We start from the raw sequence: 17277 nt of genomic DNA, 5'->3' as shown, positions 1-17277 counted from the left end.
TTAAGAAAATAAATGTTTATAAGAATTATTTTTTAAAATGCTTAATAATTAATTACATTTTTGCAGGAGTATTTTAGCTGCTGAATATGTTATGACTTTATGGACTACTTTATTGTGGAATAGAAGTAATTTATTTTACTTTTTAGAACATAAATATGGAAAGAAAATGAAAAGCAAAAATAACATATATTTCTTTTCCTTAATTCTTTGACCAAAATAGAAAATGCAAGATTGTCCCATAATTGTTAAATATATCTGTGAGTGATGAATCATATACTTATCAAATTAATTAGAACTTATAAAATTAAACATAGGCTGAAGTCATTTTCTTTTTATTTATTTATTTTTTTTTTTGGTGTGGTTTTTTTTTTTTTTTTTTTTTTTGAGACAGAGTCTCACTCTGTTGCCCAGGCTAGAGTGAGTGCCGTGGCGTCAGCCTAGCTCACAGCAACCTCAAACTCCTGGGCTTAAGCGATCCTCCTGCCTCAGCCTCCCAAGTAGCTGGGACTACGAGCATGTGCCACCATACCCGGCTAATTTTTTTTTATATATATATATATTTTTAGTTGGCCAGATAATTTCTTTCTATTTTTAGTAGAGACGGGGGGTCTCACTCTTGCTCAGGCTGGTCTCGAACTCCTGACCTCGAGCAATCCTCCCGCCTCGGCCTTCCAGAGTGCTAGGATTACAGGCGTGAGCCACCGCGCCCGGCTTGAAGTCATTTTCTTATAAAAGACTTTCAAATATTTTGATACGAGTTGGTTTGCTGTTAAATGCATTTCTCACTTTTGACTATGTTCTCTCACTTTCAACTATTTAATCTTTCTAAATGGATTTACTTGTAAAATAATTTTGTTGCCAAGAACTAACTCTCTAGCACATAAATCAAATTTAAGAAAAAACAAAAAGGAGTTCACAGATGAGTAAACAGATTGCTAAATAAAATGTTTAAATAGAGATTACTTTAATCTGTTAGAAAAGCATTATTAAAAATAAATTTCCTTCAATTGGGTTTTATTTTTCTTAGTCTTGCATATCTGAAAATTTTATATTTATTTATTTATTTACAATTTTAAAATATTAAGGGAGTACAAACATTTTTGTTACATGGACATATAAGGTAAGGTTTTGTTGGTGCATTTGGTGTACCCATCACCAGAGTAGTGTTCATTGTGCCGGGAAAGTAAGTTTTTATCCCTCATCCTCTCCCACTGTTCCCCTTTTTATGGTTTCCAATGTCTTTTACATTTCTTTGTGCTCTTGTGTGCCCATTATTAGGTCCCAATTATTAGTGAGTACATGTGGTGTTTGTTTTTCCATTCCTGAGATACTTCACTTAGGATAATGGCCTTCAATTCCATCCAAGTTACTGCAAAAGACATTATTTAATTAATTTTTATGGCTGAGTAGTACTCCATGGAATGTGTGTGTGTCTGTGTGTGTGTGTGTCCACTCATAAATGGATGGGCACTTAGGCTGCTTCCACATCTTTGAAATTGTGAATTGTGTTGGGATAAATATTCAGGTGCAGGTGTCTTTTTTGGTTAAATGACTTATTTTCCATAGGGTAGATAACTATTAGTGGGATTGCTGGATGGAATGGTAAGTCTATTTTTATTTCTTTGAGGAATCTCCATACTGTTTTCCATAGAGGTTGCACTAATTTGCAGTTCCCCCAATAGTATATAAATGTTCCTTTCTCTCTGCATCCACACCAGTACCTATGTTTTTTGATTTTTTAATAATGACCATTATGACATAGGTAAGGTAGTATCTCATTGTAGTTTTAGTTTGCATTTACCTAATGATTAGTGATGTTGAGTATGTTTTCTTATGTTTGTTGGGCATTTGTCTTATCTTGTTTTGAAAATCTTCTGTTCATATCTTTTGCCCTCTTTTTAATGGGATTTTTTTCTTGCTGATTTGAGTTCTTTGTAGATTCTGGATATTAGTCCCTTGTTGGATGTAGTTTGATAATATTTTTTCCCATTCTGTAGGTTGTCTATTCACTCTGTTGATTATTTCCTTTGCTGTGCAGAAGCTTTTTAATTTAATTAAGTTCATTTTATTTATCTTTTATTGCTGTATTTGCATTTGAGGTCTTAATCATAAAGTTTTTGCCTAGGCTGATCTCTACAAGAGTTTTTCCTATGTTTTCTTCTAGAATTTTTATGGTTTCGTGCCTTACACTTAAGTCTTTTATCCATCTTCAATTAATTGTTTTTATATGGCAAGAGCTAGGGGCCCTATTTTCATTCTTGTGCATATGGCTATCCAGTTTCCCCAGTACTATTTATTGAATAGGACTTACTCTTCCCAGTGTATGTTGCTGTCTGCTTTGTCAAAGATCAGCTGGTTGTAAAATAATACAAAGAATCAACAAAACAAAGATTAGTTCTTTGAAAAAATAAACAAAATCAATAAACCACTATCCAGATTAACCAGAAATAGAAAAGAAAGGACTCAAGTAAGTTCACTCAGAATTGAATAGGAACAACTGGGCTTTTTAAATATGTTCTTGAAAATGTACCATGCCATGTAGGTAATCCTGTTTTGAAACTGTTTTGAAGGGGCAAGTTGGGCCCCTTCTGTGAATCTTTTCCTATATTGGGCCCTGCTTTGATCTTTCGCTAGCCCGACTCTTGCCCCGGGATGTGCCTGCCTGCTTGGGGCCTCTGTTTCTCCCCTGCTTCCCCTTTGAAATCCTATACTAGTTTCCATCCCACAATGTGGTAAGTACAGAAATTGGGAGTAAAATTGTAAAATCTCTAGAGCAATTTAGAAGAATAATTTGACATCTGGTGAACTTAATAATAAAAAATAATGGGACTGTATTTATCTGTGTTTTTATATAATTTTTTCTAGGAATTTTATTTTTGTTTCATATTACAAAAGTATCAATTCAAGAAGGATCAGAAATAAAAAACTATTGCACTGCTTGTTTGAAGCACTGTTCTAGAACACACTTGGTATAGGGGCCCTGGAATTCCCTGCCACCTGGACATGCATGGCCCTCTTTTCCAGGCCCATTTTCGAGGGTTGGAACACACAACCCACCTGTGCAACCCTAGGCTTAATGGAAGGCTGTTTGCAGGAGTGTGGCACTATGAATGTACAGGCTGGCATTTCTACATGTGTTGTGATGAATGGAGTCAGAGCTGAGAAGAGAGGGTGGCCAGCTGCCCGCTGGGGCTGGGGGTTAGACTTTCTAATGCCTCCACATCCTAGCAAAAAAGTCATACATGCCTTAGAATTCTAAGTTTAAGCTTGTCCTTCTAGGTTTTATAAAAGTGCATTTGTCAAGGTGGGAAGATGGAACTTAACTATTGGACAGTTTATAGCTTGATTTACAATTTTCAATATTTAGTTATTTGATATGTGAGTTTCTATTTGCATTCTGGCTCTGGGCCCTGCAGATGCCATGGGTGGGCCTGAAGTTAGAAAAGTTAAACTTATTAAGAAATATGCTTCAGGTTCACTGAAATTTATATCTGCTTCTTTGCTGGATGCAAATCCAATAAATTCTACTATCACAGAGTCTTAAGAGTTCAAAGGAACTTTTGATCTAATTCTGAGTCTGTAAAATCTCTGTTAGCTACTCAGACAGCTTCTATTTGAACACGTTTAGGAGATGGGCACAAGCTAAGTTCAGTCATAGTCATCCTTACTCAAAGAAAAGAGAGATATTTTCAAAGAAGTATAATTTTGTTTCTAGAGAGAAAAGCAAGTTTGAGAAACACATTCCCTGGTTATGGACAGAGGAATGTAGAACAAAATTAGGAATCATATAGATTTTTAAAAAAGATATATAACTCCTCAGAGTGAGGGAAATATAACAAGTGATGGAGTAGACAATTTGATAACAGTGATGTGAGAACATGAAAAATGTGACACTGTTTTCTTCCAGTTTCTTAGCAGCAGAAAATAACTCAGCTTTAGTCTGTAAGATACAGCTTCCATTTGACTATTCACTTGTAATATAAAGATACTTCCCATCAACATTCTTGTTCTTTTCCTGGTCTTATGTTGTCTACCTAAATTTGGCGTCACCTTCTGCAAAAAATCAATTGCAGGCCTATTTCTTTTAGTTAATTACCGGATGCTTCTAGCCTCATCTACTACTTGATCTCATTCATTTAATATAGAATTTTAAAAATTCATTTTAAAATATCCCTATTACTATTTTCCACTATCCAAGATAGCAGAGGCATCTTTTGTACTTGACAATGATAACTTTTAAAAAGATGACAAAACCACTAATAACAATTTTAGTAGATTTTTTGAGGTGATTGAGGTCAAATGAGAATGAGTACAAGACTCTATAAGAAACATGTATGAAGAAAGTAAAGGATTTTAGTATGCTTACACAGAGGTTCATTTAATAAGAGTTCAGTTTTTACATAATGAATGGGCCATATTTAAAATAGATAGGGGTTTTCCTTTCACTACCTAAAAATTGTACAGTAAAGACCATTGGCCTATCTCTTTTTATTTGGAGGTTTTTTTGTTTGTTTGTTTGTTTTATTTTGTTTTTGAGACTGGGTTGGCTACAGAGGCACAAACATAGCTTATTGTGACCACAAACTCTTGGACTCAAGAGATCATCTCATCTCAGGATCCTGAGTAGGGGACTGCAGGTACACATTACCACATCTATAGGTGCATACCACTACACCTAGTAAATTTTTATTTTTTTTTTTTGAGAAATGGGGTCTCACTATGTTGCCCAGCCTAGTCTCAAACTCCTGGCTTCTAGTGATCTTCTTGCCTTGGCCTCCAAAATGCTGGGATTATAGGCATGAGTCACTGTGCCCTTGTTTTGAATTTTGCAAAAAGCAGAATATATATAATTACAATAATGGTCTGAATCTGTGTGTTCTATTCTCATAGTCTTATGATTATTTAAATATATATATTTTTCTTATTCTCTCCTAGCTCTCACACACTCTAACTAAGGGGCCAATTTACATCTATTGAATGAACAGTATAAAAGTTTATGGTTGCAGAATGAAGCTTTACTTTTTAATCCCCATTGGAGAGGCAATGGAAACTTTGAATTTCATGGTGTAGGGACATCCATTTGATTATTTGGTATTCTTTGAAAAGTAGTATTTAATGGCCATTCTATGTCATTTATACAATAATTTGCTCTATAAAAAGAATATCAACTGGTATATCAGAATTCACAATTGTCTTCATAGGTTTCTAACATTGTAATAGCTTAAAATATATGGTTCAAACACTTTATTACTAATATCAGAGATTGTACAGATCACTGAGTAATCCCAATAAATGTACTCTTTATATTTTACAAGTTCTAATGGTTTAGTATTTAACATAATTTTGACATCTTACTTCTATGTCTTATTGAATTACTGGAAAGATGTATGTCTTTACAATCTTTATAATTGTGTGATACCAATTAGCTCAATGACCCTTTTTTTTCCATGTTTCTATTCTTTCTTTTTTTTTTTTTTTATTTCAGCTTATTATGGGGGCTACAAAAGTTCAGGTTACATATGTTGCCCATGTACCGCCTATCCCTCCAAGTCAGAGCTCCAGGCTTGTCCATTCCCCAGACAGTGAGCATTGCACTCATCATGTAGGTATATACCCATCCCCTCCTCGCACCCCCTCCTCCCCGAGTCAGCACCTTCAAGCGTGACCATTCTCCAGACGGTGCTCAACGCACTCATCATGTAGGCATTCACCCATCCCCTCCCCCCACCCCCCACCTCAGTCTGATATCCGATTAGTATCATTCCCAGATGTGAATTTAGGTGATGATCAGGGAAACCAATTTTCTGGTGAGTACATGTGATGCTTGTTTTTCCATTCTTGGGTTACCTCATTTAATATAATGGGTTCCAACTCTCTCCAGGAGAACCATGGAGATGTCGTATCTTCATTATTTCTTATAGAAATTACAAGAAAAGCCTCTTAAGAAATATTTTTGTTCAATTGACTAGGAAGTCTCCCTTTTCCTGTTCATGTTTAGAAGAATCTAAACCTGAAATCCAGTTCTCTCTTAAAAAGAATAAGGAGAAAATGTACTATCGAGTACATGTTTTGCAATTTTATTTCTAAAGTGCATATGATGATATCTATCCTAAACATGTAAAAACAAAGGTCTCAAATGTGTGGGGATCAATCACCAGATTTGCTACATATTATTAATGTCTAAGAAATTTCAACTTTTATAAAGTATCAGATAAACAGACACATGTTTATTTTGAAAACAATAAACAAATTTAAGTATAAAGTAATCCAAATTTTGGGTTATGGCAGATGTCACACGCCTAAATAGCTATAGGTCCAGGAGCACAAAGCAAAGAATCTTAAAAGCACAAGTGCAAAATGATACAGGGATTAGTGGCCATGGAGAATCTATGCCTTCTGTAAAGGGGGCAGAAGATGGTTCCAGCCAACTTTTGCCATGTGAATATCCAGGTCTAGTGTAGCCAGTATGTCAAAAGAAACCACAAATTCAGATTTTTATGTATAATTTTTCGTTCTTTAAAATATTGTACTTGACAATAAGAAAGGAATATGTTTAATGATCAGATTAGCTCTCTGGTTGCCAATTTCCAATATAATTTTATGGTATAACGAAATCCAAGCTATCAGCTATAAAACTATAAGGATATCTAGGAGGAACTATCGATTATTTCTGGAAGATATCAGTTCAGTGTGGTGATATGCCTAACAGGCTCAACATGCTGACAAAAATGTTGATCATTTTTAGGAGAAGTGTTAAAAATGAAACTACAAAAAACATGAGAAGCATAACTGAACGTATAAAGCATGGCCCTTTTGTCCATCACACCTTAGGAAGTACAAAACTAGATGTATTAGGACAGAGATAGACAACCAAATTTTGTTGATCAATGATATCCATGTTGCAGAGAGAAGAGAAAGGTTGAAGTTGAAGTCAAGAGTGCATGAAGATAAGTAAGAAGAGCAGTGCTTTTTGTTGGATTGTTTTGTTTTGTTTTGTTTTGTTTTCCTAGAAAGGTAAGAACTAAAAGACAATAATATTGAGGCATATAATATACTATGTGTAACTATTAGGTTAATCCTCATCTTTTACAGGATTCTAGAATGATAGTACTAGGAGGCCTTCTTGTAAAATTAAAAAGGAACTAAAAGGAAAGGAGAGAGGAGAAGGAAAAAAAGGAAATGTAGCTTCCTTTAGTCAATTTATACAGTAAGAAATACACACATGATAATGGCATTACATCTAGGAGTTGTTTATGCCAAAATAATTTTTTAGATATTTATATCAGTAGTTCTCAAACTTTGGCATGCATAAGGACCATGTGATGAGTTTGTTAAAATGTAGATTTTTGGGTCCATATCCCAGAGATGATAATTCAGTAAGTAGGGTTTGGGGTCCCAGAAATCTCCATTTTCAAAAGTGCATGAAGTATTTGCAATGAATTGGTGGTACAAAAATACCCTACTTTGAGAAATATAAGGTTAGATAAGAGCAAGCCCTCACCAGACACAAAATCTACTAATACCTTGATCTATGATTTCACATCTTATAGAACTGTAAGAAATAAATTTCTGTTGTTTATAAGCTATCCAGTTTATTTTATTTTGTCATAGTTTCCCAAACAGACTAAGACAGACAAGTATTTTAAGCCTCATGGAAGAAGGACCAACAAATAGACTATATGGACGTTGATGATAATAACTAAGTTACCATGCTTTTTCTGTCATTGGTACTGGGAGGAATCAATGTCAAAAATAATTTGAGAGCAAAATTTCAAAAATAACTGATAGGCTAAGAAAAAAAATGAAACATTGAGAACTTACACTTGAAGCACAGTCCTGGGGTCTCCAACTTCACCCCCATCACCAATTGTCAAGGTATCATAGCCAATCTCCAGGTCAAATTCTTCAAAATTAATCTGGATAACCTAGCAATAAACAGAAACATACTCCTTAAATATGTTGTATTATGTAGTAAAAACATGAAGAAAGCAATAGCAGAAAAACATTCAAAATGTCTAAATGCCCATCAGACTATCTATCTACCTATCCATATGAATTCCATAGCATGGCAGCAAGTCATGTCAGAATATTCCTAAAGTTCAATCATTACATCATCACATGGTTTTCCCTTGCTGTATTATACCTTCTGCATTAAGTTTTCAATGAAATGGCATGGCTTCCGTTTATAGAATACTCTTATTTGAAGCATGATTAATGCAAATCTACTTTGAGAAGGTTTTATAAAAAGTACATGTAGGTGGAGAGCAGTTTTCAACACATTTGCATGTACTTTTTATAAAGTTAACATTGAGAACCAGAGCATGCTATTTCCATTAAGTAGTAAAGCTTAAAAATGCTACAGCTAAATTTGAATCTAGATCACCAGATTTAATGGTATCAAGTTTATTTTTACGTATTCTCTGGTAAGAGAATCCCTCAAATATATTAAAATGTGTCAGCAATACTGGGAGCACAATACTTTGAGAGACACATTATACCATGACATATAATACAACATTATTTCTGACTAAAATACACTCATATATTCATACAGTGTTTATACACCTATGAAAAATTCAAATTTAGTTAATCACAACTCTTAAATTAGGTCTTTAATATAACATTAGAAATAACATAACTAAGAATCAAAACAGAAAGAAATTACACAAGCACTGTCCCATATACAATTATATTTTGTGCAAAAATAATTTATAATAAAGCATTATTCATTATCTGATAAAGAAAATGAATGCCTGGGATTATGAATATTATTAGAGAATAAATGAAGATCTCTCTTTAGTAATATCCATAACTATATATCTCATATATATATTTTATTATTAAATAATTATTTAAAAATGATTTTATATCCTAGCATTTTTGACCTAGATAACAAAAATAAATTTTCACTATACTTATTTCTCATTTTTTTAATGTTTCTATATTGGCATTGACTAAAGCAATTGTTTTGGCCGAATTTAAATATAGCATATGTAAAAAAATTGAATTATATATTTCACATGGTCATAATATTTTTAAAAAATGTTTCTTTGTTCTATTTAGAATTAAATATAACTACTTTCAATTAATAATTACCTGTCAATAAAAATTTCTGTTGTTTCCTATTTTCTTTTTCTTTTTTTATTGCTTTTATAAGCAACATGGTTACGGGCAATATTAAACACATTCTGGTTCACATTTTTAAGTATAACTCTAGTTGATATACTTGCTAGGTAATAAAGCAAAAATTCATTTCATAATATAATGTCATAAGCTTTTCCAAAATTTTTCTACCAATTCAAATGTTCACAGTTTTGTACATTAGATTTCTTTATTTCTACCAATCTAATGGGTGTAAAAGTGATTTTTTTTGCATTTTCTTCATTACTAATTGAGTTGCATGTCTTTTGATTTTTTTTACATCAGAATCAAATATTCATTCATTCATTCATATATTTATTTCAGCATATTACGGAGGTACAAGTGTTTAGGTAACATATATTGCCTTTGCCCCACCCAAGTCAGAGATTCAAGCGTGTCCATCCCCCAAACGGTGTGAATATACCCATTGCCCCACCACCCACCCCATATCCAATGAATGTTACTACCATATGTGCACGTAAGTGTAGCTCAATGAATACCAATTTGATGGTGAGTACATGTGGTGCTTGTTTTTCCATCCTTGTGATACTTCACTTAGTAGAATGGGCTCCAGCTCTATCCAAGATAATACAAGAGGTGCTAGATCACCATTGTTTTTTGTGGCTGAGTAGAACTCCATGGTATACATATACCACATTTTATTAAGCCACTCGTGTATTGATTGGCACTTGGGTTGTTTCCACACCTTTGCAATTGTGGATTGTTCTGCTATAAACATTCTAGTGTAGATGTCTTTTTTATAGAATGTCTTTTTTTCCTTTGGGCAGATACCCAGTAATGGAATTGCTAGATCCAATGGTAGTTCTACTTGTAGCTCTTTGAGGTATCTCCGTATTACTTTCCACAGAGGTTGTATTAGTTTGCAGTCCCACCAGCAGTGTATGAGTATTCCTGTCTTTTTCTATGTTTGTCATTTTATGTTTTTTTTTTTCTGTGACACACTATTTGTATTTTGGTAATTTTTCTCTTGAACTGCTTGTCTTCTTATTATTGATTACACCGATTCTTTATATCATTGATTTCCAACATTTTTTCATTATAGCACATATTGAAAATATTAATAATATTTGTAAGACATAATGAGACTGAACAGACATGGTTGCTTGTAGTGGAAGTTTTGTTTTGTTTTGTTTTGCCCAGGACAACCCTGCCACACAGAGAGCTAAGATCGGTATCTTTGTACTACCCATAACTCGCTCATAATACATCATTGGGCCTGGCTAGCTACTTGAGATCAGCTTTATATATTCTGAATATTAATCCATTACATTATATATGTTTAAGTAGTTTCAAGTTTATAGCTCTTTTTATAAATTTTCTGTTAGATCATTTGATAAAAAGAAATTATTAATTTAACCAGAGTAGAACTTGCTAATCTATTATTTTATGAGTAGCATTTTTCCATTGCCTATGATTTAAGATCATAAAGGTATTTTCTTCAAAACTATTCTCTTTTGTGAATTGACTTTTATAAACACTGTGAAGTAGGTATGTGTGGTAGGCACAATTATAAAATGGCCTGCAAGATTCCAGTCTCCTAGTGTAAATAACATATGATTCTCTCCCCTTGAGTGTAAGCAAGACCTGTGAATATGATGGGATATAAATCCAATGATTAGGTTATAGTATATGGAAAAGGTGAAGGACTGTTCCAGATGCAATTAAGGTCTCTGATCAGTTGACTTTAAGTTAATCAAAAGGGAGATTACTCTGGGTGGGCCTGACTAATTCGGGGGAGCCCTTTAAAAGAAGCTCTAGAAGTGAGAGAAAAAAAAAATCAGAAGAGACACTCTCCAGTTGGCTTTGAGGATACATTCTGCCATGCTATAGAAAGGCAGATGTAGCAAGGAACAATGGGTGGCCTTTAGGAGCTGACGGGCTCAGTCCTACAACCACAGTAATTTTTCCAACAACAAATGAGTTTAGAAGAGGTCCTAGAGTCTCAAGTGAAATCACATCCCTCGTCCTACAGTCTCAAATGAAATCACATCCCTCGCTGGCCAACACCTTTATTTCACCCTGGTAAGACCTTGAAAAGAAGATCCATGTAATCCATGCCTGGGCTCCTTTCCTGTGAAAACCGTGAGGTAATAATACTATACAGTTTTATGCTGCTAATATTTGGTAATTTGCTATACAGCAATATATCCCTTTCATATTTTCCCTCCAATATGAACAGTCAGTTGTCTCAGTACTTTTCATTGAGTAAAAGTCCTTCTTTCCTCAGTGACCTGCATGGAAAAATCTGACATATATCAAGATTCCATTATATACATGGTTTGAGAGTTCTAGGTTCTATTCTCTTGGTCAGTTTGTGTGTATCTGAACTACTGCAAATTAGCTTAACCATTATTGCTGTAAAATAAGACTTTTATCTTACAAGTCAGATATTCCACTCAGTGCATCCTCTTATTCTTTGGGAGCATTTTGACTACTCTTAGGCAATTTATGTTTCATATATAAACTTGTAAAATTCTTCAAAAAATCAATATTGTTAAAACGTCCATTCTACCTAAAGTTATCTACAGAATAAATACAATCCCTATCAAAATACCACAATCATTCTTTATAGATTTAGAAAAAATAATTCTACACTTCATATGGAACCAGAGAATACTTCGTATAGCCAAAGCAATCTTAAACAAAAAGATCAAATTGAGAGGCATCAGTCTTCCAGACTTCAAATTTTACTCAAAGCTATAGTAAAAACAGAATGGTACTGGCACAAGAACAGAGATATAGACCTTTGGAATAGGATGGAGATACCACATATAAAACCATCCTCATTTTCATCTAATTTTCAACAAGCAGACAAAAATATACATTGGGGAAAAGAATCTCTATTCAATAAATGGTACTGGGAAAACTGGATATCCATACGCAGAAGATTGAAACTGGAGCCCCACCTCTCACCTCTCACAAAAATCAACTCACAATGGATAACAGACTTAAACCTAAGGCAGGAAACCTTAACAATTCTGGAAGAAAATGTTGGGAACACTCTTTTAGACATCGGCCTAGGTAAAGAATTTATGAACAAGACCCCCAAAGCAATTACAGCAGCAACAAAAATAAACAAATGGGAGCTGATGAAATTAAAAAGCTTCTGCATATCCAAGCTAATTATCATTAAAGTGAATAGACAACCTACAGAATGGGAGAAAATATTTACTTGCTACACATCTGATAAAGGGCTGATAACAAGAATCTATATAGAATGTAAGAAAATCAACAAGAAAAAAAATCAACCCCATCAATAAATGGGCAAAGGACATGAACAGAAACTTTTCAAAAGAAGACAGGCCAGCAAACCAATAAAAAAGTGCTCAACATCTCTAATCATTAGGGAAATGCAAATAAAAACTGCAATGAAATATCACCTAACCCCAGTGAGAATGGCCTCTATCAAAAAGTCCCCAAATAATAAATGTTGGCATGGATCTGGAGAGATTGGAGCACTCTTACACTGCTGGTGGGACTGCAAATTAGTACAACCCCTGTGGAAAGTAATTTGGAGATACCTCAAAGAGCTAAAAATAGAAATAACATTTGATTCAATAATCCTACTACTAGGCATATATCCAAAGGAAAAAAAAGACATTCTATAATAAATACATCTGCACTGGAATGTGTTTTTTTTTTTTTTTTTTTGTTGAGACAGAGTCTCACTTTGTTACCCAGGCTAGAGTGGTGCCGTGGCGTCAGCTTAGCTCACAGCAACCTCAAACTCCTGGGCTTAAGCGATCCTACTGCCTCAGCCTCTCGAGTAGCTGGGACTACAGGCATGCGCCACCATGCCCGGCTAATTTTTTTTTCTATATAGATTTTTAGTTGTCCATATAATTTCTTTCTATTTTTAGTAGAGACGGGGTCTCGCTCTTGCTCAGGCTGGTCTCCAACTCCTGACCTCGAGCGATCCACCCGCCTCGGCCTCCCAGAGTGCTAGGATTACAGGCGTGAGCCACCGCGCCCGGCCTGGAATGTTTATAGTAGCACAATTTACAATTGCAAAGATGTGAAAACAACCCAAGTGCCTTTCAATCCATGAGTGGATTAATAAAATGTGGTATATGTGTACCTTGGAATACTACTCATCTACAAAAAACAATGTTGTTCTAGCACCTCTTATATTATCTTGGATAGAGATTGAGCCCATCCTCCAAAGTGAGGTATCACAAAGAGGGAAAAACATGCACCATCACCATCAAACTGGTACTAACTGACCAACACTAAGGTGCTAACATAGTAGTAATACTCATTGGGTACTGATCGGGGGGAAGGGGAGGGGGTATAAACCCACAACTAATGGAAGTGGAATGCACTGTATAGGGGAGGGACATGCTTGTAGCTCTGGCTTGATGGGTTCAAATGCATTACATATAATCAAAATGTTTGTACCCCATGATATCCTGAATAAATAAATAAAAACAAAAGCATACACATAAACCAATGGAACAGAAATCCACACATTTACAGCCAACTCAGTTTCTACAAAAGTGCCAAGAACTACATTGAGAAAATGACAGTCTCTTCAATAAATGGTTCTGGGAAAACTAGTTATCCATATACAAAAGAACAAAATTGGGCCCCTATCTCTCACCATATTCAAAAATCAAATAAAAACAGATTAAAAACCTAGATGTAAGACCTGAAACTATGAAACTACTAGAAGTAAATACTGGGGAAACACTTTGGGAGATTGGTATGGGCAATAATTTTTTGGGTAAGATTTCAAAAGTATAGGCAACAAAACAAAAATAAACAAATGGAATTGTATCAAGTTAAGAAACTTCTGCACAACAAAGAAAACAATCAACAGAGTAAACAGACCACCTACATTTGTAAACTACCTACCCTATCAGGCATTAATAGCAGAATATATAAGTAATATAAACAAATCAATAGCAAAATACAAATAATCTGATTACAAATGTGCAAAGGTTTTGAATAGACATTTTTCAAAAGAAGACATATAAAAGGCTAACAAGTATATGAAAAAATGTTCAACATCAAAACCGCAAAGAGATTTCATCTTACCCCAGTTAAAATGGCTACTATCAAAAAAGACAAAAAAATAACAGTTGCTGGGAATGATGCAGAGAAAGGGAAAAACTAGTACACTGTTGGTAGAAATGCAAATTAGTACAGCCACTATGAAAATCAATAGCTACTCAGGTCAAAAGAGCAGTTGTCATTGTTCAAAAATATTTTAAGGCAGCTGTCCCCAACCTTTTTGTCACCAGGGACTTGTTTTATGGAAGATAATTTTTCCACAGATCGGGTAGGGGGATGGTTTGGGGATGATTCAAGGGCATTACATTTATTGTGCAGGCAACCTCTCTGCTAATGATAATCTGTATTGTAGCTATTCCCCAGTGCTAGCCTCACTGCCTCAGCTCCACCTCAGATCATCAGGCATTAGATTCTCATAAGGAGTGGGCAACCTAGACCCCTCACATGGGCAGTTTACGGTAGGGTTTATGCTCCTATGAGAATCTAATGTCGCTGATGATCTGATAGTAGGTGGAGTTTATGTGGTGATGTGAGAGATAGGGAGGGGCTGTAAATGCAGATGAAGCTTAGCTATGCTCACCTCCTGCTGTGCAGCCAGGTTCTTTTTTTTTTGAGACAGAGTCTTACTCTGTTGCCCAGGCTAGAGTGCCCATGGTGTCAGCCTAGCTCACAGCAACCTCAAACTCCTGGACTCAAGCAATTCTTCTGCCTCAGCCTTTCGAGTAGCTCAGATTACAGGCATGTGGCACCATGCTCAACTAATTTTTTCTGTATATTTTTAGTTGTTCAGCTAATTTCTTTCTATTTTTAGTAGAGACAGGATCTTGCGCTAGCTCAGGTTGGTTTCGAACTCCTGAGCTCAAATAATCTACCCTCCTAGGCCTCCCAGAGTGCTAGGATTACAGGCGTGAGCCACTGCACCTGGCTCTGCAGCCAGGTTCTTAACAGGCCACGAACTCGTACCAGTCTGCTGCTGGAGGGTTAGGGACCACAGTTTTTAGGTGACTGACAATCATGCAGCCAACTGGGGCTAAAAATTATGATAAATACAATGAACATGTAAAGCCAGGAAGAAATACAGAGGAGAGAGTTTCTTAGGGAAATTAGGGCGTTTAAAAGCTCTCTTGTATACAGTGGCATGTATAAAGACAAATGCGTATTCAGGACGATACACATGCTCAGAAAAGACCCAAGACCACCCTAAACTTTCACCACTGGCTGATGTCTTGGCTCAGTGCAAGCTCAAAAGAAAGTGAAGTGTTGAATGGTCTGGCTAAGTGTTAAAAGATTACCCAGTTCTGACCCAATCATAACAGGAAAAAAACCCACAAAGCATACAAAGGAAAAGGGTGGCATATTCAAATGAACAAAATAAATTGACAGAAACTATCCTAAAGAAACTCAGACATTGGCTACTGGACAAAGTTTTTAAGTATTGCATTTTTAGCTTTTTTATTGATATATAATAATAGTACATATTTATGGGGTACAAGTAATATTTTGATACATGAATAAAATATGTACTGATCAAATCAGAGTAATTAGCATATCAATCACATCAAACATTATTTTTTTGTGTGTTGGGAACATTCCAAATCTTCTTTTCTAGCTATTTTGAACTATACAATAAATTATTAACTATAGTCACCATACTGTGCTATTGAACACTAGAACTTATTCCTTCTATCTGACTTTATTTTTGTGTTCATTATCCAACCTCTCTTCATTCCCTTCTTTTTCACCCTTCCAATCCCCTGGAAACATTCATTCAACTCTCTACCTCCAGGAGATCAACTTTTTTCTTTCATTTTCTCCATATTTTTATTTGGGAATTATATTCTCCACTTCTATTTTTTTTCTGTTTACTTGTAATATTTTTTATGAAAATTAATAAAGTCAGTGATCTGATATGCTTTATAGCATTTTGTTCTAATGTTTTAAATGTATACAAGAAATATCTATTAAGGTTTATTTATGTGCTTATTGATATCTTTACTCAATTTATTTATGATATTGCAAATATTGGGGTTCATGTTCTTTTTATTTTTCCTTCCTTCCCTTCCTACCTTCTTTGTTTCTTCCTTTCTACCTTCCTTCCTTCCTTCTTTTCTTTCCTATTTAAGAAACAACCTATAGAAGTTTCTTTAGTATAGATCTATTGTTAATAAACTCCTTTTCATTTTTGCAAAACTGTCCTTTTTTTAGTCTTGCTGACTAGTTTTGTCAATTACACAATTTTGGGTTAATAGTTATTTTCCAGATTTTTTTGTAGAAATTTTCCTATTGTCACCTGACTTTCAATGATGCTATTGTAAATCCCACTATTAGATTAATTAACATTTGTTTGCAGATGATTTCCCTTTTCTCTTTGGCTGCTTTAAGATTTTCTCTTTTTCTTTGGTTTCTGTTCACTATGCAATGTCTAGGTGTGCGTACATTCTGCTTGGTATAAATTGTCCTTTCTATGCCTCTAGATTCCTGTCCTTCATCAATTCTGGAAAATTAGTTATTATCTCTTCAAATAATGTTCCTTCTCCATTCTCTCTCTTTTATCACTCTGGGGTTCCAAATCAATATAAATTAGATCTCCTAATTTCATCTTCTGTCTCTTAACTGTTAATAATTTTCCATTTTCTTATTCTTTATCTTTCCAATTTCATAATTTCTTGAGATCTATCTTTGGTTCATTAATTCTTTCTTTATTGACATATCCATTGATTTTGTTAAATTTCAAATTATTATATTTTTATTTCAAAAAGTTCTATTTTATCCTTTTTAAACTATGATTAGTTATTTTGGATAATCTCTTATTATCAGTCTTCAAAATTTCATTTTTTTATTTAAATATCTTGCATATGTTGGTATTTCTTTTTTTATTTATTCTCTATTTTTTTATTTATGAATTTCAGGTATACAGCATGATGGTTTGATATACATATACACAGTGAATTGATTACTATAGTAAATTAAATTAACATATCCATCATTTCTCATAGCTTCCTTTTTTTCCTTCTTTTCTTATGGTAAAAGTACTTAAAATTGAATCTCTTAGCAAATTTTCAGTATATTATTATTAATTATAGTCTTCATGTACATTAGATT

General features: G+C 34.3%; 1 protein-coding gene across 3 annotated transcripts in view; it reads right to left on the bottom strand.

Annotated features, from left to right (window-relative positions):
- The window catches only part of CSMD3 (CUB and Sushi multiple domains 3), a 1111380-nt gene that overhangs the window by 515137 nt on the left and 578966 nt on the right, over positions 1–17277 (bottom strand). For all 3 annotated transcript variants that reach the window (XM_069466068.1, XM_069466069.1, XM_069466070.1), the window contains one exon: positions 7822–7925. In XM_069466068.1, the coding sequence (XP_069322169.1) occupies positions 7822–7925 (104 nt within the window). The remainder of the gene's footprint in view (positions 1–7821; positions 7926–17277) is intronic.

The sequence above is a fragment of the Eulemur rufifrons genome, chromosome 3 (assembly GCF_041146395.1).
Source record: "Eulemur rufifrons isolate Redbay chromosome 3, OSU_ERuf_1, whole genome shotgun sequence".
Lineage (NCBI taxonomy): Eukaryota > Metazoa > Chordata > Mammalia > Primates > Lemuridae > Eulemur > Eulemur rufifrons.
The sequence above is the reverse complement of the archived record's forward strand: the minus strand, read 5'-3'. Positions and strand labels throughout refer to the sequence as shown.